A 23,542-nucleotide genomic window follows, 5' to 3' on the forward strand; every position below is an offset into this window, starting at 1 on the left:
CAACGCACACCTCACAGCCTAGAGCTCTAGATAAAGCCCGTTACTCTCTTTTAGTTTTCTTCTTTGAAAAATACCTCTGGTTTAGGAAAAAAATAAAAACAGCCTGTATCTCTGCAAGAGACTTCTACTAGGGAATATACTAGGGTCCCTCCTCAAGGGGACCCCAACTCTATTTCAGTCAAACAGCCGTACGTCAATGAACTGGCAGGGGTCTGGAAACTGCGTGAGAGGTCATGACGCTCCATCGCCGTGACTCATGTCTAGTTCTGGGCCCTGAACCTGGAATTTCCCTGGTATATAGATCAAGTAACATTTAAGAGGGCCGCCCATCTACTTCATGCCACCACCAATGATCCCTGTGGGTCAAAATATTCTGATTATCACCACATCCCCATGCCTGTCATAGCAAATGCTCTCACCTAGTCTTTGGCATCTAAGCTCTGCCACTTGGTCTCTGGAACTCCAGGATCCCATCACCCCCAGTGGAGTAGGAAAGCCCACCTCAGTGGCAGCATCTCCCACATCACACTCGGCCTACAGAAAAGAGCCAACACAGAGCTTCCCAACCTCGCAGGCACTCCCTCACTAATGTATTTCTCAATGTCTCAATGAAGGGAGAAGCACCTGGCCCTCTCAGGGAATGCAGTAGAGGGTGGGAGTGAGGTGTGCAGACGAAGTGATAAATGCACCCCAACATTCCTATCTCAATGAGCTTCTGGATTCCTTTCTCTACCATGCCAGGGAGATTTTGGCATCTCAACCTCATTAAGCATAGACTTCCATTGAGTCCCAGTGGTTCCCAGGATTCTCAGTCACCAGTGTGCTAGTTGCAACTGCTGATTCCCTGATCCCATCCCAAGATATTCTAAGCCAGTAGATCTGAGATGGGGCCCAGAGGTCTGCCCTAAGCAACCCAGTGATTCAAGACAGGTGATACTCAGGACAACAATACACAGGTCTCAAAGCTTAAGGTAAGGCTGCATATGGTTGCCATGCTTACCAGAAAAAAATCCAGTTTTCTCAGCAATAACACAACATACATTTTTTTCCAGTAAGACTATAAACCGGGGAAAAGAAAAAATTAAATGTACTCCTCATCTTCTGTTTTTGGTGTCTCAAATGATGGGTTCTCCAACACCTTCCTGGTGACTTCCCACAGCCCAGTTCTTATTCTCCTGTCTTCCTATATCACCGTTCAGTTTTCTTCTTCTTACCTCCTGCCTTCATTACAGCTCTCATACTTTTTTTTTTTTTTTTAATTTTTTGGCTGCGCTGGGTCTTAATTGACAGTGGCTTCTCTTGTTGCGGAGCACGGGCTCTAGGCACGCAGGCTTCAGTAGTTGTGGCTCACGGGCTCTACAGCACAGGCTCAGTAGTTGTGGCGCATGGGCTTAGTTGCTCCATGGCATGTGGGATCTTCCCAGACCAGGGCTCGAACCAGTGTCCCCTGCATTGGCAGGTGGATTCTTAACCACTGTGCCACCAGGGAAGCCCAACTCTCATACTTTTAAATGTTTTCCATTGTCTTAGATCATTCAGCCAATAAACAACGATATCTGGTTCTTCTCGTTTTTTCCTCTAAGGAGAATCCCTTAGGCCCTTAATCATTTTGGTTGCTCTTCTTTCGCATTCCCTCCAGTACCAGGAATAAATCAGCAAATCATCATCACTTCGTGTATATAAAGAACCAAAGGATGTGGTTCGAAGGCACCAATGTAAACAAAAGTGCAGCAGGGAGATGGTGCCCTGAGGCCAAAGCAAAACTCACCCTCAGCTGGCTCTGAGGAAGCTGTAGGGAGGGGTCAGGCAAAGGGGAGCTGGTCAGGAGGAGGCCATTACAGTCTCTACTGTCACATAGTACTGAGAGTAGCGACTGCATCAAAGAAAGGGTGAGGAAACTGAGGGCAGGAAGATCACTGACCACAGGAGGAAGCAAGTCCCAGAAGAAAAATCTTCCAGAAGAGAGTCAGTAAATAATAAAAATTAACAGATCAACACCAAATACAATATAGTTAGTTATACCTATAACTGAGCTGTCAGTTTTTAGCAAATGTTTTTATCTTTCAAAGATATGTATGTTTGGTGGAGTTCCTGGATGCAGTGCAATGCAACTCCAACACTGACTACCTGACAAAGTCCTGCACAAGACTCCCCTCACTTCAGACACTAGCTACAAGTTCGATGGTCCCCAGGCCACCTGCACTTCTGACCAACTAGCCACAAATTTGGGAGTTTGCACAATTCCCTCAGAATCAACAATTTGCAACAATGACTCACAGAATTCAGGAAAGCATGATACTTATGATTACAGTTTTATTATCAAAACTATGAACCAAAACTAGTCAAAAGAAAAGATGCATGGGGCCAGGTCCGAAAGGGTCCTAAACACAAACTTCCGTGTCTTCAGGACACATCAGCCCCTCGGCACACTGATGTATGATTACCGACCAGGGTAGCACAACCAAGCTTCAGTGTCGAGTTTAGTTGGGGCTTCGTGAGGGAAGCTAATTGATCCCATTACTGGCCACCTCCAGTACCCCTTTCCCTTCCCAGAGGTTGGAAGGTAGGGTCTTCCTAGACACTGTAACCGCAGAACAAACACAAACTGGTGCCATCCTGTTTTTAACAAAAAACTGAGTTGGTTTTCAGAGACAACAGAATAAAACCACAAGTTATGTAGCTGAGGCATGCGCAGAGGAGAACATTTTGACCTCAAATTACGCCCAGAACCCAAGTTTCTCTCCCCGCACACCACACCCCCTGCCCCCAACATGGAACTAAGGACAGGAACAAGGCTGGAACGTGAAGGCTGGAACGTGAATGCCGGAACCCTTTCAGAAGCGAGGCGTCCGTTGTCCAGGTAGACCTGGTGTGAAGCCCCTTCACCACACCTTACACAAACGTCCAACTTCCAAAGCCCTCCAGTCAGACCCGCCCGCCAACACTTCTGCACACCAACCCTCCTCCCCTAACTCGGAAAAGCTTGACCAAACCCCAGAGCGCGGCGACAGATTTGAACCCTGCCTCCTGTCTCCTTGCTGGTCAACCTCACAATAAAGTCCTTTTCTCAAAAGCTGGTGCCATAGTATTGTTATCAGCAAGCCTGGCTTGGTAATAAAAATCACCTGGCTCCAAGTCCCAACTCTTTAATCATATGACTGACTGGTCCTTCCAGCAGCGCCAGCCCTATTCTGAAACTATCTGGAGGCCCACCATGAGTCCCCTCCGCCTTAGCATAAACTCTGGTGTGGTCCCAGGGACCCCCATGAACAACAGAGTCACTCCTATCACTTGGGAAACTTGAATGGTTTAGAAGCTCCCTCCCAGGAACCTGGGAAAAGACCAAATTCTCTCTTGTACAGCACTTGGGGAGAGGAAGTCACCGTCACCATAATTCCCTTGAGAAAGTATTTTCAGGTCCTTATACTCCATTTAATCCAACATTTCCAGATATTTCATGTCTGTGTCATTGACCTTTCTTTACAGACAGCAGGAAACTGGCATGGAGGAACTTTGGTCCCCTGAGAGCAGGGTGTAGAGAGAACCCCATGTAATTCTGGGGTTTGCCTCAGAAGGTACAGCTGCTGTGTCCAGCCTTAAAGTTTACAGCAAGCACCCCCCCAACCATTACACTTCAATACACCACACAAGAAGAGCATGATCCAAAAGTGCTGAAGATCTCATTCTCCACAGAGGGTCACAGTCTCAGCCGGTTACAACAGAGCCACGCTGCCCCTTTCAGAATCAAAGCTGCCCCTTAACCTCCCAGTAAGCAGGACCCACTGGAACTCTCTGTGTGTGTCCAGCAAATTCCTTGTCTGCTTCCACTTTTCTCTTTGATAGAGGAAGAGAAAAGATACATAAGCCAAGAAATAAGTTCAGCAGACTTTTCCCTCTACATTATAAGGGTGTACCCCTACCTAAATATTTACCTGAAGAAGTCAGGCATTCACAAACAGGATTGATTCATTCATTCTTTAAACAGTAATTTATTGAGCCCCTACGCTGCATACCAGGCACTGTTCCAGGTGCTTAAGATACACCTCATGGAGCTCACACAGTAGTGAGAAGAGATAAAAGGCAACAATAAATATATGATGCCAGATAACAATGAGGGCTACCAAGGCAAAGAAGTTAAGAGAGTAGGAGAGTAAGGATGAAACATGGAGGAGCAGCCGCTATTTTTAGATCGAGTGGCCAGGGCAGGCCACTGTGATGTAGTGACATTTGAGCAGAGACTGAGGGTGGTGAGAGAGGAAGCAATGCACAGATCTGGGGGAAGAGCATTCTAGGAAGAAGAAGCAAGTGCAAAGGCCCTTGGTAGCAGCAGGTTTGGCCTGTACCAGGAATACACACTCTAGAATGCTGACACAGACAGAATGAGGTAGAGACCGACAGACTAGAGATCAGAGAGGTGGCGGAGGTCAGATCGAACAGGGCCTCTTACACCAGAAACCATCTCAACATTTGGAAAAGGAACACTGCCATTACTGAGGCATGATCAAGCATTCCTCATCCTCCCTTTTAAGTGGGGTGATAATATAGTCAAAGTTAGGAAAAACATGAATGTAGCTCCAAAGGATGATAGAAAAGACATTCTTAATTTTAAAAAATAAGACTGCTTCAGAAGATGTTTTCCAAGCCTTCTTGGTTTGAGGAACTCATCTATAAAAACCCTCATGATACAGAAATATATTCCTCTCATCTTCTATTCCTCCTACACCACCAGACAGACTGTAGTCTAAAGGCAATCTTATGCCTAAAGCATATCCTAACAGTCAAGGATGCTGACCTCCTCCTCTTGGGGTTTCTAAGATAACCTGAGTTTGGCATGAAATTTTCAGAGGACTTTTTTTTTTTTCATTTTTCTCTATAAAATCTTTATTGCCTCCAATCACATTTTTCCTTAACTACATCCATCACTGAACATCCTAGACAATCTAGTCAAACATCCTAAACAGTCTTCACTTGTCTCCTATCACAGACTTAGAAAACAAAATTATGTCTTGTAGCAATAGACTATCTCAAAATGAATTCCCACAGAGGTCAAATCAAAAGGAACAGAACCAAAAGGAACATGCCACCATTTCTTTTAGGTTTTGGGCACAGTGGTTAGAGCTGATTTTCATGGTTGGCATATCATTTGTGACTAAAAGATGCAAACTGATGCAAAAAACTCTCAAGATCCAAACATTAAAATGTTGCAAATCCTTACAGCTGCATATATTAAGATATTCTATTTTTTAACTCTGACATTTTAAACCAGCCACTTTCACTCATCTGGTTTATATTACCATCAGAGCCCTCAATAAAATAAAACTTTATAGCAAACTAGTAGAATACTATGATTTAACAGCCTAAACATGGAAAGAGAATTGAGGTCATTTAATTTGCCTTCGCTTCCCCAACTTTAACATGGAAAAACCACTGGTTCTTTCTTGTTGAAGGAAGCTTCTCCTTGCTTCTTGATATGGAATGGTACCGCTAACAATCCAGCAGGAGCTTCTCCTCAAGAGAAAGGGGGGGTAGAGAGGAAATAAAATTTAAAAAGCTAAGCACCTTTTATATCAATCAGGACCATTTTTCAAGGTGGGCGTCATGGGCATTACGAGGTTTGGTTCTGTGTCAATTCAGTGTCTACAAAGTGACTTAATGTGCTTCTCCTGATTCCACAGTTAAAAACACGTCATGGCCAGTGAAGGATAAAGAAGAAAAATAAAAAAGGTTACTGCTGCAGATTAAGTTTTCACAGATGTTTTGATTCTGCTCTACAACAGTCCAAAAATATTCCTGTGTGCCCTTGGAAACGAGATTATGAAAAGACTGAATAGAAGATTTGACTAGAGACAGAAATTCATTAGAATTCTAAATTCACTTCAAGCAACACAAAGAAATGATTATTTGTATCAGTTAAAGTTTGACCAGAGAAGCAGAACTATCAGGAATGACGCAGCAGAAGGAATTTGCTGCAGAGATTTGACCTTTCACAGTCACGGGAACTCCTTACATAGCCTATGCAAGGCTGCTGCTGCCACTGTGTCTGTAACAAGTGGAACGCCAGCAGGGCAGGCATTCGAGAAGGAAGGATGGACTTGAAGGAGGGGAAAGGAAGGAGGGACTGGAACCCACAAAGATGAACTGGAATACACTTCTGTTTCTTGCAGCCTCCTAGGCTCCGACTTTAACTATGGGAGTGGCTTGCAAACAGGCCAGCAGTCTCCACAGAGCTGCACACACACCTGCACCGTGATTCCAAGCAGCTAAAGGAGACCTGGAGACTTCCGGAGGAGCTGCAGAATTGGCTGCTGTTGCACACCAGAGCAGGTTACTCAGCAAGCCTGGGGCAACCGGCATGAGCTGCGACACACCAAAACCTACACACACCTTCTGAGTGGGTACATGGCTGAAACAGAGCAGGACCCTGTGCGGCCTTCCCAGGACAGACCCCACCCCGCCCCGACCCCATGTCCTCCGCCTGCCTTTCGTCTGCAGAAAAACTTTAGTCAAAGAGAAAATTTAATCAGAGAAGTGAGAAAATGCAGAAGCAAAGGAAAGCAGTCAAACAAGACTAAATAGTTTCGTCATTAAGCAAAGTCAAGGACTCTTAGTTCCTTCTCAAGGGCTATAGATAATATCCTGAGCCATATCTTTTGAGCTGCTTCGTAAATACTGAAACCCACATCAGGCGGAAGAAGTGAACTACGTGATGACCAGACTGTAGCCATCACATAAGCTGCCACAATTCCAAGAACTGGCCTCAAAGAAATGGCCTCAAAGAAATGGGCACAAACCGACCCTGGAACCGACCCTGTGTTTAAAACAATCAGGATGATGCTGATCAGACCACCACCGCGTGACCAAGTTCAAGATGACTGTCAGAGCTGACTGTGCTGTTCCCGCACACAGCCCCCTCCCTCCGCCTATACATCCCTGAAACACCCCTTTAAGAGCTCTTGCCCGCTGATTGTCAGTGGGGAGTTGGCCTTTGGACATGGGTCCATCTTCTCCCCCAGTAGTCGCCTCCGAAATAAGCAAACTTTCTTTTCCACCAACCTTTCCTCTCAAGTATTGGCTTTCCAGCGGTGAGCAGTGGGAATGCACTTTGGGGAACACGGCCACTTTGAGACAGGCTGGGACCCGAGACCCTTTGCCGCAGTGCTGCAATGCTGGCACCTGGACAAACCTCTCCTTGAGCAACAAAATACAAATAAACTATATGGGACTAAAAATAACTGCTTGCATGCCCAGTTGGGGCAAATTCTGGATAAAACATTCAAAGAGACCAAAAACCCAACTGCCACTTCTGAAGGGCCCTGAGCAAAAGCAGGATACTGCACAGGCCCCCTGCACCCAACACCACCTAATGGGTGGGCAAACCACCTAAGCCACCCCCTCTGGCCTGACCCCTGGACACACTCCTACCCTCACCCCATGTAAGGAACAAGCTCGCCCCCCTCAGGAAGCGAGAACAGGCAAGGGAACCTGTTGCTTGTTCTCACTGCCCCCTGCTGCAGCAGGGGCCCCAGTAAAGCCTTGCCTGAATTTGTCTGGCCTCAGTTCAATTTCTATTGATTAAGGAGGCCAAGAATCCTGCTCGGTAACAACTTCACTTTCACTTTCCAAACCTCGAAGAAATTTCTCCTGTCCAACTCTTGCCCCGTACAACACAGGAAAGGAATTTCTAAGTCGCCGTTCCAGTTAGCTAAATTGATATGATACAAAGTCACTGCATCCTCATAAGCTGCCTTCATTTTCCATTGTGCCCTGCCCTCCAAACTGGTAAAAGGAGACATTCTAATAATCCATTTCCTCACTTCAACTTCTGCCCATTTCTTATGTGAGAAAAACTGTGAATAGTCTCTTTCTACACAAGTAAGTACCTTTATAATAACAAGCATTATAGGGACTTCCCTGGTGGTCCTGTGGCTAAGACTCCACTGCAGGGGGCAAAGGTTTGATCCCTGGTCAGGGAACTAAGATCCCCAGTGCGGATCTTTGGTGCGGCCAAAAAATTATAAAGAAGAAAAAAAAAGCATTACACATCTTTATAAATAAATAAATAAATAAATTTTTTATTGTTTATTCTTAAGGGAATTTCTAGCCGTTAGTATGTGTGACATTCATTCACTAAATCAAAGATAATACTTTTAATTAAAAAATCAGTTTGAGTTTTGCACAGGGAAAAACCCTGTTAAGAAGCTCAAAAGACAACCTATAGAGTAGAAGGAAATATTTACCAACCACATATCTGACAAAGGATTTATATCTAGTATGTATAAAGAAACCGCAAAACTCAACATTTAAAAAAAGATCCATTTAGAAAATCGACAAAAAATATGAAGAGAAAGTTTAACAAAGAGGACATACAGAAGGCAAATAGACACATGAAAAAATATTTAACACCATCAGCCATTAGGGAAATGTTAATTAAAGCCACAACTTCACACCTACCAGAATGGCTACAATAAAAAACAGTGACAATACCAAATCTGGTGAGGAAGCAGAGAAACATACACTGCTGATAGGATGGATGGAAAACAGTTTGTCAGTTTCTTAAAAAACTAAACATGCAACTACCATATGACCCAGCAATTGTACTCCTGAACATTTATCCCAGAGAAACAACTACTTATGTTCACATAAAAACCTGTAAATGAATGTTTGTAGTGGCACTATTTGTAAGAGCTAAAACCTGGAAACAACCCAGATGTCCTTTAACAGGTGAATAACTAAACACACTGTGATACATCCATTCAATGGAATATTACTGAGCAAAAAAAAGGAATGAACTATTGATACATGCAACAATCTGAATAAACTCCAGAGAATTATTCCGAGTGCAAAAAAAATCTCAAAGTTTACACCCTGTATGGTTCTAAATGGAACATTCTTGAAATGACAAAATTGCATAGAGATGGAGTACATATTAATAGTTGTTATCGATTAGGTGTCTATAGCTATGATAGGAAAACATGAAGGCTCTTTGTGATAGAACTGTTCTATATCTTGACTGTGATGGTAGGCTCACGTGATAAAACTGCATGGACTAAATATACATTCAACAAAAAGAAAAAGAAAAAGAATATATGTAAAACTGATGAAACCTGAATAAAAACTGTGATTGTATCAATGTCAACCCCCTGGTTGTGACTGTGTACTATAGCTATGCAAGATGTTACCACCAGGGAAAATGGATAAAGGATATGAGGGATTTCTATGCTATTACAGTTGGATGGGAATGTACAATTATCACAAAATTCAACGTGTTTTTTAAAAAATGGGTTTGCAAAGCCAGATAAAGACACTGCAAGAGAAGAAAAGTATAGGCCAACTTCCCTGATGAACACAGATGCAAAAATCCACAACAAAATACTAGCAAACCAAACTCAAAAACACATTAAAAAAATCATACACCATGAACAAGCAGGTTTTATCACTGGGATGCCAAGATGGCTCAACACACACAAGTCAGTTAATGTGATACACTACATTAACAAAGTGAACAATAAAAATCACATGATCATCGTAAATAGACGCAGAAAAAAACATTTGATTAAATTCAACACACTTTAATGGTAAAAAACTCTCAACAAACTAGGTTTATAGGGAATTTACCTCAACATAATACAGAACATTTATGAATAGGCCACAGCTAACATCATACTCAACAGTGAAAAACTGAAAACTTTCCTGCTAAGATCAGGAACAAGGCATGAATGCCCACGCTTGTCATTTCTATTCAGCATAGAACTGGAAGTCCTAGGTAGAACAATTAGGCAAGGAAAAGAAATAAAAGACATCTAAATCAGAAAGGAAGAAGTAGAATTATCACTGTTTACAGATGACATGATCTTATATGTAGAAACCCTAAAGATGCCACCAAAAATCTATTAGAACTAATACACAAATTCAGTAAAGTTGCAGAATACAAAAATCAGCGTACAAACATCAGCCGTATTTCTATACACTAAGAATGAACTATCCAAAATTAAGAAAACAATCTTATTTACTATAGCATCAAAAAGAATAAAATACTTCGGAATAAACTTAACCAAAGAGATGAAAAACGTATACACTTACAACTAGAAATCACTGATGAGAGAAATTAAAGGCACAAATAAATGGAAAGACATCCGATGTTCATGAATGGGAAGACTTAATATTGTTAAAATGTCCATATCACCCAAAGCCATCTACAGATTCAATGTAATCCCTATCAAAATCCCAAGGCATTTTTTACAGAAAAAGAAAAAAATCATAAATTTCATACTGACCACAAAAGAACCTGAATAGATCAAGAAGAACAAAGCTAAAGGTACCACACTTCCTGACTGCAAAATATATTCCAATGTTACAGTAATTAAAACAGTACAGTACTGGCATAAAAACAGACATATAGACCAATGGAAAAGAATAGAGAAATTAACCCACATATATATGGTCAAATGATCTTTAACAAGGGTTCCAAGAATACACAATGGGGAAAGTACAGTCTCTTCAATAAATGGTATTGGGAAAACTGGTTATCCACATGCAAAAGAACGAAATTAGACCCTTATCTTACAACGTACACAAAAATCAACCCAAAAATGTATCAAAAATTTAAATGTAAGACCTGAAACTCCTAGAAGAAAAACATAGGGGAAAAACTTCATGATGTTAGGCTTGGCAGTGGTTTCTTAGATACGATAACAAAAGTACAAACAATAAAAGCAAAATTAGACAAGTGGGACTACATCAAACCAAAAAGCCTTTGCACAACAAAGGAAACAAATCAACAGAGTGAAAAGGCAACCTACAGAAGAGGAGAAAATATGTGCAAACCAAATATCTGATATGTTGTTAATATCTAAAATACATAAGGAATTCCTACAACTTAAAGCAGAAGAAATTAAATAACCTGATTTTAAAATGGGCAAAGAACTTGAATAGACATTTTTCCAAAGAAGACATACAAATGGCCAATAGGTACTTGGAAAGATGCTTACATCACTAGTCATCAAAATCTAATCATGCAAATCATGCACTAATCATGCAAATCAAAACCACAATGAGTTATCACCTCACTCTTGTTAGGTTGGCTTTTATGAAAAAAAAAGGTAAGCATTGGCAAGGATGTGAAGAATTTGGAGCCCTGGTACACTATTGGCTAGAAAGTAAAATGGTGCAGCCACTATGGAAAACAGGATAGAGGTTTCTCAAAAAATTAAAAATACAATTACCATATGATTCAGCAATCCTACTTCTGGGTATATATCCAGAAGAATTGAAATCGGGATCTTGAAGAGATATATGCACTCCCGTGTTCACTGCATTATTCACAATAACCAAGATATAAAAACAACCTGTCTATCGTCAGATGAATGGATAAAGAAAAGTGATATATACACATGATGTAATATTATTCAGCCTTAAAAAGGAGGAAATCCTGCAATGTGCACCAACATGGAAGAACTTGGAGAGCATTATGCTACGTGAAATAAGCCAGTCACAGAAGTCCACTTATGTGAGGTACCTAAAGTAGTCAAACTCATAGAAATAGATAGTAAAATGGTGGTTGCCAAGGGCAGGGTGAGAGGAGAGGGCACCAAGAGTTACTGTTCAACATGTATATAGCTTCAATTATACTGGAGGAATAAGTGCTAGAGAGCTGCTGTACAACATTATAGCTGACAATACTGTACTGTGCACTTAAAAATTTAAGATGGTAGATCTCATGTTAGGTGTTCTTACAACAAAATTAATCATTAATTAATTGAATGGTTTTCAATTCTCAAAATTTTTGCTCAAACAGGCTTAAGATACAGTTAAGATAGTTTGAGTATATTTCAAAGGCCACTTTGTGTTTTCACCGATTGCCTAAAATAAAAATCATTAAAGTCATGATCTATGTAAAGTTCCTAGGCCAATGCTTGGTTCACACTGAATAGTTAATAAATGTGATTTTCTCTCTTTCCTTGCAACAATCTTCAGAGTTGTGTGGGCCTAACATCATTAATGTCGTCCCTTATACATGCCCAGCCTCACGCTATTGCACTGGACGATGCAGTTTCACCTCAGGTGACTGTGATGAGAAAACCTCCACGTCTTATTCAAATCAATGCCTGTGAGTACAGAAAGGTTAGTTAAATTTCTCTTTCTGAAGAGGCACTATTGCTTTCCAGTTAGTGCACTCTAGACTTGTAACTCAATCTTCTCAAAAAAAAAAAGGTATATCTTACACAGCCAGTAAGACACACTCTACAAAGAGCAATGCATCTTAGCAACCAGGCTGCTTTTTATAACCAGTGAGCATCATAAATGAAGAGCTGCCCCCTGCCCCCTCAGTTCTCCTTCTCCTTTGCCCCTGTTCTGCACAATGCCTGCTTTCCTCTTCATCAGTGGCCTTGCCTCACTGTCTACTCCTTTCCTCCCCTTCTCTCTCTTCTGTCCCTGCCACCTCCTGCACGAATTAAAACAAATTTTTTTTTACAAAGTCAAGAAGTGAAGACACTCTTCCCCACCCTCCACCAAGTGGGCACAGGCATTTGACCCTGATCTTTGTACACGGAAAAAGCTCAGAGGAGGGACCTAGATGGTCTCCGTGGCTGTTATAAGCCCAGCCCACCTCATGCTGTGAGCTACCACACCTTAAACTAACCAACAAACCTCTCTGTAATAAATGAAAAAGCAGGTCAATTTAGAAGTTACACACATATCGTGCCATCTAAGAATGTGCCATTTTAAAAAACATTTAGGGAAGAAAAGGACTGAGCAACTTAGTAGCTGAGATTATCTTTCAGCTGAAAAACAAAACCGCTTTCCAAAAGGATAAATGTTTATAAAATACCCTCTTCAGAGTCAAATGTGCTATTTCCTCACCCGTCTTAAAACATTCAACTTTCAGTTGAAGAATTAAGTACAATCGCTCTGGTTTCCTTCTCTAACTCATCAGCCACCTGTCAAGAGACCTCGGCCTCCCGGCCTGGGCAGGCTTTTCAAGCTGTTTACCCTGTCTCGAATGACCAGTACCACAAAGAAGGGTTCATATTACACCCGCTGGAAAATGCTTAAAACGCTGATGTTACTGAACCAATATTATTTCAACAGTTCTGTCCGGCACATTATAAGCTTAAATGCTGAGCCAAATTGTAAGGAGCTGAGTCAAGCTCATGACGCGCGAGCCAGCACTTCCCTGGCATCAGCCGTTCTCCCCTTCCACCTGAAGCTAGCCCTCTTTTAAATTCAAGAAAATACTCCAGCCCGCAAAACCCTGGCGTTCTCCCGATTCCCTCTGCACCTTATTCACACTTGAAATGCTGAATCATGACTCCGAGATTGTAAAAGAAAAACTACTTCAACTGGGACGCCAGGACCCCCAGAGGATCCCACGCTTTTCTGCCTTCCTTTGCTGTGCACCTTTTAAAGTCGAAATCTGGAGCCCTTCCCGCGGATCGGCGAGGCTCCAGGAGCAGCCAAGTCTGCAGGTCGGGAGAGCGCCTCTGCCCGCCGTGCTGCTGCTCCCCAAACCCACGCAAGCCCTGGCAGCTCACGACTCCCAAGGAGCTGACACACTCCCCGTCTGCACAGCTCACCAGCTGCCGCCGAGAAACCCCCAACTTCGAAGCTTCACCACCACAGCCAACTGCCCGGAGCTCGTCGGCCCGCGCTGGTCTCACTTGGCCACCGTACCACGGGGGTGAGATGGGCGGAGGCGGGTGGGCTCCACCAGCCCCCTCCCAGCCCTGGCCCCAGAGACCAGCCCGCCCAGAGCGCAGACTCTAGAGAAACTCAATCCCAAGTCCCAGCCCGCGCCTCCTGAACCGCCCCGGGAGCGCCAAGCAGCCGGGACGAGGATCACGGAGCAGAGGGGCGTGGGCAGCCTGGAGAGGAGGGAGGCGTGGAGGGGAAGGGGCGGCGAGAAAAGAAACGGCCCCCAAGCCAGTCCCGCAACTTCTCCCAGCCCGGGTTGGGGGTGAGGAGAAACGGTGGCGGCCGCGAGCAAGGGGTGAGGGACTCACTTGAAGGTGAGGACGCAGAGCGGCCGGTAGGACTTGTGGCTGGTGTTCTCCGCCATGCCCTTGCCCCAGAAGTCGTTGGAGAAGATGCCCCAGAGCAGCGGGGCGCCGGGCCGCACGTCGGGGTTGTTGACGATCGCCCACACGTCGTCGTGCACGAACTCGCCCTGCAGGGAGCGGCCGTAGCACAGGCAGCTCGCCCCGGCCAGCAGCGCCGCGGCCCCGGGCGCCGAGAGTCCGCAGCCCCGCCGCCTGGAGGGCGCGCGGTCCCCGCCGCCGCCTCGGGCAGAGCTTGTCACTACCATCGCGCCGCTGCCGCTGCCCTGGCCTCTCCCGGGCGTCTGGCATCGTCCCCAGCCGGGGGCCGGGCGGCGTGCGGCGGCTGCCCGGAGGTGGGCTCGGGCATAGTCGGCGGCAGCTGGACCGGCCGCTAGCGCCCCGCGCTCCGCCGCCGCCTGCGCCGCCGAGTTGGCCCAGCTGCAAATAAACAGCAGTCCCCCCGCCTCCCCTGGCCATCGCCACCTCCTCCGCCCCACTGCGCATGCCCCGCTCGCAATCGCCTCCACCCCCCCAATCCCGGGACCGGCGCAGCTTTCCCCACCATGCCCCGCACCCTCCGCCCGCGCCCCGGCTAGTCGCGCGCTCAGCCCGCGGGCGCCCCGGCCCCGGGCGGCGAGAGTCAGCGCGCAGGTGGAGCGGGGTCGCGGCGCGGGGCTACCCGGAGCGGCGGGGAAGTGGCATCCGGGGTCCTGTCCGCTGTGCCCGAGATGCTCTCCTCCTCCCAGCATGTACCCCACCAGGGTCCGGGGAGGGCCTCCTGGTGGGCACCTCCAGGCCCCGGGCCAGGAAGGGCTTAGCAGGTGCTCAGCCTGAACCCCCCCCCCCCCACCGCCCTCCGGGAGGGAGCAGTGGCTGCCGCCGCCCGGGACGTCCCCGGCTTTTCAGCACCCCGGACAACAGCAGGGGCGGCCCGCGGGCCACGCTCTCCCGTCCCGCTTCGCGCTCGCGTCCCGTCGTCCCCTCCGCAGTCTCCTTCCCGGGCTTTCGGTCCCCACCGCCCCGCGACCAGAGGTTGCAGCCTCCGGGGATGGAAACCGCACGGACATGGAGCTTCTGAAACATCTTTCTGAAAACCGAGCGTGGGTCTCCCTGGCGGGGGCTTCCTGCCCGCCCTGCCCCGGTTTGTTCTGAGGAGCCATCGGCTGTTTTCCTTTACCGCCCATTGCTCTGCTCGCCCTTATAAAGTCTCAGGTTCTATTTTTGGTTTGGGTTTGGGCTCCGAATTGGCTTCTGAAACATTCCTCCTCGTTTTGTTTTTTTACTACGGTTCTTAAAACAATCTGGGAGATGCCAAGCAAATTACTTTTTCTTCCCATCTAAGTGGGTCACTTGGGTCTGATTATTTCCTACGCTGTGAGCGTGTTCGAACTCTTACTGCTAAGTCAATACGATTTAAAACAAAAACCAAACTGCTTTAAGGCCTCTGGCTTTGGCTCCCCATCTTCCCGTTTTTCCGAACAGTTGTTTTCTTTTTTAAAAAATACTAATTATAATATGTAAATAAGCTAAGTATACCGTTAAGATGAGGATCAGTAGAATTTGTCCAGGTTTGAAAAATCTGTTAACTCTTTGAGGCCCTTGTAAATTCTATTGCTGTGTGTTATTGAAGTTACCTGGAAAATGATGCATCCAGATAGAGAAACTTAAAATATATACAAAATTCGCCATATTACTATCATCCTTCCAAAATCCTTAAGAGTTTCGATGATCTAAAAAAAAAAAGTAGAAAAAAAGGCAGAAATTGCTCTTATACTGACTGAATGTTTGTGTGACTCTTTAGGACACCAATTTATTTCTTAAAAAATTTAAGATATATCCGAGCAGTTGAAAACTCAGTGAATTAAGACGAATATATTCCAAGTCAGGATGTTTTTATCCATTTCACTTTGTTTTTTAGTGACTTGGAAATTAGTGACTGAGAAATGTATTCATCCTTGCATCAAAACTTTTTAACCCTGGGTAGCTTTCATATCCAGACCCTACACACACCTAAGTCAACCATCTCCCCACAGAACACACTATAGCCTTTCTTCTTCACCTGCCCATTAACTTAATAAAAATATACGAAAGTATATGTTGTGCTACAATATGCTAAGTACTGGGCTGGATGACCAAAGCTGCTCAAATTGTGTATGTGTGTAAGTGTGTGTGTGTAAGATTAATACCATAAAAGTCTAACAACCTTCTGAGTTAACAGCTGACTAAGACAGTGAATTTGTCCTTGCTGAAATGATAGTAGGTGTAATAAGCCAATGTATCAGTCCTTACCTACAATTAATAGAGGCTTTCTTGAGACAATATCTTACTCCCAAAGAGTACCTCTAATTGTAGATTTTTAAAGAGGGCAGGCCTTTTCACCGTTAAATCACCCTTGTAGGAGGCACAGCTTGCCCACCCCGTGCTTTTCTGAGTTGTTAACTTTTTTAGAAGAAAACACTTATCAGAATTCTCCATGATAATAGAGAGAAATGAAGAAGGACAAAGCCGGACTCCAAAAAGACAATAAAAGGGAGAAAAGATGAAGGAAACCTCTAAGTGGGATTCCAGGTTTCTGAGCACAGAGAGTTTCATCAAGATTTGCTGTAGATTGACTGGCATCTCCATTCTATTTAGTTCGGATGATGAATTTGGGATGAATGTACTTTAAAATAATGAGATACCTCAAGTCCTCTCAAGGATAAAGTAATAAGTAAATACTTTTTAAAAGTAAACAGTTCTGGGGCTTCCCTGGTGGCGCAGTGGTTGAGAGTCTGCCTGCCAATGCAGGGGGCACGGGTTCGAGCCCTGGTCTGGGAAGATCCCACATGCCGCAGAGCAACTGGGCCCGTGAGCCACAACTACTGAGCCTGCGCGTCTGGAACCTGTGCTCCGCAACAGGAGAGGCCACGATGGTGAGAGGCCCGCGCACCGCGATGAGGAGTGGCCCCCGCTTGCCGCTGCTAGAGGAAGCCCTCCCACAGAAACGAAGACCCAACACAGCCAATAAATAAATAAATAAATAAATAAATAAATACAATTAAAAAAAAAAAAAAAGTAAACAGTTCCTACCATATGACCCAGCAATCCCACTACTGGGCATATACCCTGAGAAAACCATAACTCAAAAAGAGTCATGTACCACAGTGTTCATTGCAGCTCTATTTACAATAGCCAGGACATGGAAACAACCTAAGTGTCCATCGACAGATGAATGGATAAAGAAGATGTGACACATATATACAATGGAATATTGTATATAAAAACAGCCATAAAAACAAACGAAACTGAGTTATTTGTAGTGAGGTGGATGGACCTAGAGTCTGTCATACAGAGTGAAGTAAGTCAGAACGAGAAAACAAATACTAACAAATACTATATATGTATGCTAACATATATATATGGAATCTAAAAAGAAAAATGGTTCTGATGAACCTAGGGGCAGGACAGGAATAAAGATGCAGGTGTAGAGAATGGACTTGAGGACATGGGAAGTGGGGGGAAGGCTAAGCTGGGGCAAAGTGAGAGTGTAGCATTGACATATATACACTACCAAGTGTAAAATAGATAGCTAGTGGGAAGCAGCTGCCTGGCACAGGGAGATCAGCTTGGTGCTTTGTGACCAGCTAGAGGGGTGGGATAGGGAGGGTGGGAGGGAGACACAAGGGGGAGGGGATATGGGGATATATGTATACCTATAGCTGATTCACGTAGTTATAAAGCAGAAACTAACACAGCATTGTAATGCAATTATACTCCAGTAAAGATGTTAAAAAAATAATAAAAAAATAAAAGTAAACAGTTCCTTTGCAGCCCCATCATTTCCTGATCCAATACGGTTCTGTGTTACAGAAAAATAGTGTAAAAGTATTGATGTCAGAGAGAGAAGGTCTACACTGATATGCCACCTCATCATCCCTCTGCTTAAGGTGTAAAGCACTCACCTTGCCTAACAAAGAGGCCCAAAAGCAAATAAAGTTAATTCTTGTTACTTTGTCTCTGATTATTTTTAAAGGATTTATAATTAGAACAATACTACCTTCTAAGACACCTTTTGTCCCCTCAGAGCAATTTAAAACATAAATTATTATGAAGGGCTTCTCTGAGGCTCATACAAATTAACGTGGACCATAACTCTGAAAGAAATTAGGACACAACTAAAAATAAATCAAGGGCAAGTAGATAATTTAATAAAACAAATTTCAAATTACAGCCCACTGCAGTTTCAGCCCAATACACCCTGTTCAGGTACCGGGATATAAAGAAACTGTTGACTAAAGTAAAAACTCACAATGTGAGAGCTGTGGGTTTTAGTTTTATTTGGGGACTTGCTGAGGACTATAGCCTCTCAGATAGTTCTGAGGAATTGTTCGGAAGAGCTGGTGGGGAGGTCTGCATACATGTGATTTTGGCAAAGAAGTATGTGCTGAAGTGAGTCAGACAGAGAAAGACAAATATCATATCATATTGCTTATATGTGGAATCTAAAGAAATGGTACAAATGAACCTATTTACAAAACAGAGGTTGAGATGTAGAAAACAAACTTGTGGTTACCAGGGAGGAAAGGGGGGCGTGGAGGGATAAACTGGGATATTGGGATTGACGTATACACACTACTATATGTAGAACACTTAACTAATAAGAACATGCTGAACAGCACAGGGAACTCTATTCAATACTCTGTAATGACCTATATGGGAATTGAATCTAAGAAAGAGTGGATATATGTGTATGTTTAACTGACTCACTTTGCTGTACAGCAGAAGCTAACAAAGCATTGTAAATCAATACTACATTTCAATAAAATTAGAAAAAAATAAAAATTAAAAGGCATCAATTAAAAAAAAAAAAGAGTACGTGCAATCAAGCACAGATCTTTGTAGAAGGTTACTGCTAGTCACAGAAACAGATATCTCAGTTAAAGTTTTTAGTGCTTTTCCAAGTATGGAGAGAGGCAAGAATCTTGGTTCACTGAATGTTCTCCTGAAAATATCTAACTTTCTGAGGGCTTGTTCTGCCAGTTTTCCCAGAACACAGAGTGCCTCATCCTGAGCTTCACCCTGAATTCCTCTCAAGGTGAATTGTAGGTCAGAGACTATAGTGGCTAATGACTTGATTTTTCTGTAGAACTGGGTGGTGGGCAACATTCTTTAGTTGGCAGGACAAATGCAATGTTACAAGACAGAAATTCAGGAAAAGTGCTAATAACATAATTTACATCAAAAAATAAATTCTTTGTCTAATTATTTAACTATTACCTGTTCTTAAAGAAAATACAGAAAAATAGGGGGGAAAAAAAGGAAATTGAAATATACCTACCACTCCACCCCTTGGGCCATGGCAAGACAGGCAACATGCATTCTAAGAAGCTGACCCAGCACCTGGCAGGGCAAATATTGGAGTCTGGGATGCCACGTGATATGAGCAATGGCTGCGCCCAAACCTGGGCCCTGACTGGTGGCAGCAGCCTCAGGGGAGAGGAGGGGCTGGCTCCTAGTGAGGGTAAACCGGCTTTCCCTTTCATCCCCAGAACTCGTCTCTGTGGCATGTGCACAGAATTAAAACGAAAGAATATAAAACATTACCTGTGATCTTGCAATTTCTGGCTCTCAGGCAATAAATTTTGTCAACAAATTACTACAAGACAAAAGCATACACAGGTACATTGCAATAAAGCACATGAAGTACTTACTAGACTTCAGAGTCTAGAATCCCTAGTTTTGAAAACTGCCACAACATTGCAAAGCATATATCCACGGTCTTAGAAAAGGATATTAAAATGTAAGATTATTGTACACAACAGAAAAACAATATTTTCATATGAATGAAATTTTAATTGCATACATTTTTATTTTACATTTTAATTATATACAAATCAAAAAGTCACTTTTAGTTTCTTGTACAACTTCCACAATTTACAGGAAATGTCAGAGGAAACACTAAAATGCCATTGTATAAATTTACATTTAAAATTAAATTCAGACTTACAATAAACTGATTTGCATGAAGAGTTAATTTTTTTAGAAAAATTATTCTATCAGAATCATCAGCTCTAGAAATACTATATTTTGAAATAATTTATCAGAAATTTATCCCAATGTTGTCACAGCCTATAAACTATTCTTAACAGCTCTAGTAATAGTTGGATCAACAGAAAGATGCTTCTCAAAATTAAAGAGTATCCAAAAAAGTCTTGATTCACAGCATTTGCTGAATTTCACAGTGTAAATATTCTAACCACAGTCGATTTCATGCTACCATCACTGAATACAGAGATGGGAAGAGATGCATGACATTCTATAGAATTTTCACCATACAGATACAGTAGATGTAGATGGGATCAAGAGTATATTAATAGTAAAATAATAAGAAAATGGTGAGTTTTGAACATTTATTATCTTTGTGTTTAATTTATATAAGTTTATAAAACTAAACTTTTTATAATGGCTGTGTTTAACAACCAGCTTACAAAATTCCTAAATATTTAACAATCAGTTTTTGTGAACTAGTATGAACTGACTCTGGCACACTTTCAGATGAAATAAGATTGGCCACTATTGGTATTATTATTTTAAATTTCAGTGATAAGTACGGGCAAGGGCAGGGAGGTCATTTATACTTGTGTAGTGAGGAATTAACCTTACCTAAAGAGAGGTCTGGCCTTTACCCTAGGCTACTAGGAGATAATTCTTAGGACCCTGTAATATCCTGCCTGACAGGAGGATCTTTGCTGGGGGCTTTGGGCACCAGACAGCCAAACAATGCAGTTTATGATGGGAGCTTGGGTCACGCAGTATCAGTTCAGACCTCGAAGATATTAGCCTGACCTCTGGGAGGGGCTGATGCCTATAGGTCAGCCATACAGGCAGTATGTGATGATCCCCAATAAAAACTCTGGGTACCAAAGGCTTGAGTGAGCTTCCCTGGTTGGCAGTCGACGTGCATATTGTCACACATTAATGCCAGGAGTGTGACGTGTCCTGGCTTCATGGAGAGAAGACAACAGGAGCTCCATTTGGTGTTTCTCCTGGACTCTGTCCTGTTCGCTTCTTTCTTTGCTTATATCCATCTGTATCCTTTCCCTGTAATAATCCAGAACTGTTGAGTATAACAGTTTTCAGTGAGTTCTATGAATCTTTCTCACAAACTATTGAAATTGGGGGTGGTTTTGGGAACCCCCCAAACTTGCAATTGGTATCAGAAGTGAGGGCATTTCTGTGAAGACTGGCCCAAATGCCCCTTAATACTACTTTTCTACTTTAAAATTTTTTCTTTAATGCAAAATTTTTTCCTTTAAAAATCATAATAGCTGTCAGCCAAGAAGAATGGAAGAAAGAATAGGCACCCCTAAAGCTGTAATGTTAAACTCTCTTTTTTCCGCCCACTTAAAATCTTTAAAGGCTATAAGAATAAATCAAAACAAAACAAAAAGAAGGAAGGAAGGGAGGGAGATGAATGAATAAAGAAAACCATAAAAACCTAGATCCACTGCATAAATGCTGCTGGGGGATTAAATTCAGGAACTCACGTGTGATTGTCAGTTTGTAGGGGTTGAGGCTCAAAATTAACGACTATTTTCAAAAAAGGAGAACAAATAACGTGAAGAATCTGAATGTTGCCTGGTCTATATGAAATATTTATTAGCCATCAATATTAAGTGTTTTATGTTCTATGTAGTACAGTAACATTTTGTTTTAATGTGTTTAATGTGTAACATTTATTTATATTTTATTAAATTGTAGAATTATTTTGCTAGGAAATTCCCCATCTCACAGATGGTGCTGAGGTCCACTCCCCGCCCCTCTCTTTAGAGGGCCTGGGCACAGCCAAAATTAATAATTTCAGGGCACAAGGGACTTGATAAAATACCTGCAAAAGGCAATGACTCTGCTTGCATCCTATATTATTAAAGAAGTTGGAGAACCTACCAAGCCAATTTTTTTTTTTTTTTTTGTCAAGAAGTAAAGATTTTGTCTGTAGATAAACAATTTCCCTTGAGAAATAACAACCTCCCATCTTTCCTCACTGTGCTGCTAAGTCTTATTTCTTGGCCTATTTTTCCACATGTGAATTTATCAAGAGAGATATGAATGAATCTTTTCAGGCCCCACCGCAGCTTACAGAAAAAATGAAAACTGTCCTTTGGATTTTATTGTTGGCCTTGTTTCTATGAATGAGATAACCAGAGGTCGTTGTGATGGTTGTGGTGGAGTTTTAAATAATTTTAAGTCTTCTTTGTACCTCTTGGATGAGTGCTGTAGCCTGGCCGGTCAGACAGAAGACAAGGCAGGAGATTCTTTTTTTTTTTTTTTTAAAAGGAATTCCTTTATTTTTATTTTTATTTATTTATTTATTTTTGGCTGTGTTGGGTCTTCGTTTCTGTGTGAGGGCTTTCTCTAGTTGCGGCATGCGGGGGCCACTCTTCATCGCGGTGCGCGGGCCTCTCATTATCGCGGCCTCTCTTGTTGCGGAGCACAGGCTCCAGACGCGCAGGCTCAGTAGTTGTGGCTCACGAGCCTAGTTGCTCCGCGGCATGTGGGATCTTCCCAGACCAGGGCTCGAACCCGTGTCCCCTGCATTGGCAGGCAGATTCTCAACCACTGCGCCACCAGGGAAGCCCGGCAGGGGATTCTTGCTTCGCAATCTGTTTCACAAACCCTGTCACTTTCATTTCCCATTTGTTCAGTGATTTCATTCTTTCCCTCTTATGCGGTTGGAGGGATTAGGAGAGTGTTTTATCCATCTGACAAACTTTTTTTAAGAGAATGAGAATTACATCTATCACCTAAGAATCAGAGTGTCGTGGTAATGCTGAATTGCCGACCGATTTGTATTTACGGAAACACCCAAATGCTGTTTTTTTTCTTTCATACGTGGCCCAAAATTCAGATAACAGCTACTGGGAGGTGGTAGCACGAGTGACAGTGATGCCAGACCTAGGAAACTTGCCATAAATCCTCCTCCCTTCTACGCTCATGAAAAAGTGTGACTAATCAATTGTGATAGCTTTGCACGTGAACTCCAGATGCAGTCTTAGAATCCTTCTCAAGACAACCCTCCAGATTGCCACTCTGTGGATAGGTCGGCCTGTCTATTATCCCTGAGCCAGTGGAATATGTCTGCCGGGAGGCATGGAAACTAAAGCAATAATGCGAAAGCATAAAAATAAAAGTTTGGCATTACAAAGCATTTTCAATTTATATACAGATATAAGTATATGAATATGTTTTATAGTATATATAATCTCATACATGAAATAAATATATATAATTTTTTAGCTTTGGATGTTAAGACTTCTATATGAATAAATGTATTTCTGCTTAATTTTTAAGTAGGTCTAGGAAGATTATACTTCTTGTATTTTGGGGTGTTTTTTAGGAGACTCCCATAAGAATTTTCACTATTCTGAAAGTAAATTCCCAAATAAGTGAAAATTACCACACAAGAATTAAATTGCCATATTAGAGTATTTCTATGAATAAGATGGCTAGAAAATGTGAAAAATCCA

The 23,542-nt window shown here is 42.9% G+C and overlaps 1 protein-coding gene across 2 annotated transcripts in view; it reads right to left on the minus strand.

Moving 5' to 3' along the window:
- The window catches only part of TMTC1 (transmembrane O-mannosyltransferase targeting cadherins 1), a 256,134-nt gene extending 241,650 nt beyond the window's left edge, over window positions 1-14,484 (minus strand). For both annotated transcript variants that reach the window (XM_036865656.1, XM_036865655.1), the window contains exon 1: window positions 14,001-14,484. In XM_036865656.1, coding sequence (XP_036721551.1) covers window positions 14,001-14,302 — 302 coding nt within the window. In that variant the 5' untranslated portion in view covers window positions 14,303-14,484. The remainder of the gene's footprint in view (window positions 1-14,000) is intronic.
- Window positions 14,485-23,542: the final 9,058 nt, after the last annotated feature.

This window comes from Balaenoptera musculus, chromosome 10 (assembly GCF_009873245.2).
Source record: "Balaenoptera musculus isolate JJ_BM4_2016_0621 chromosome 10, mBalMus1.pri.v3, whole genome shotgun sequence".
NCBI lineage: Eukaryota > Metazoa > Chordata > Mammalia > Artiodactyla > Balaenopteridae > Balaenoptera > Balaenoptera musculus.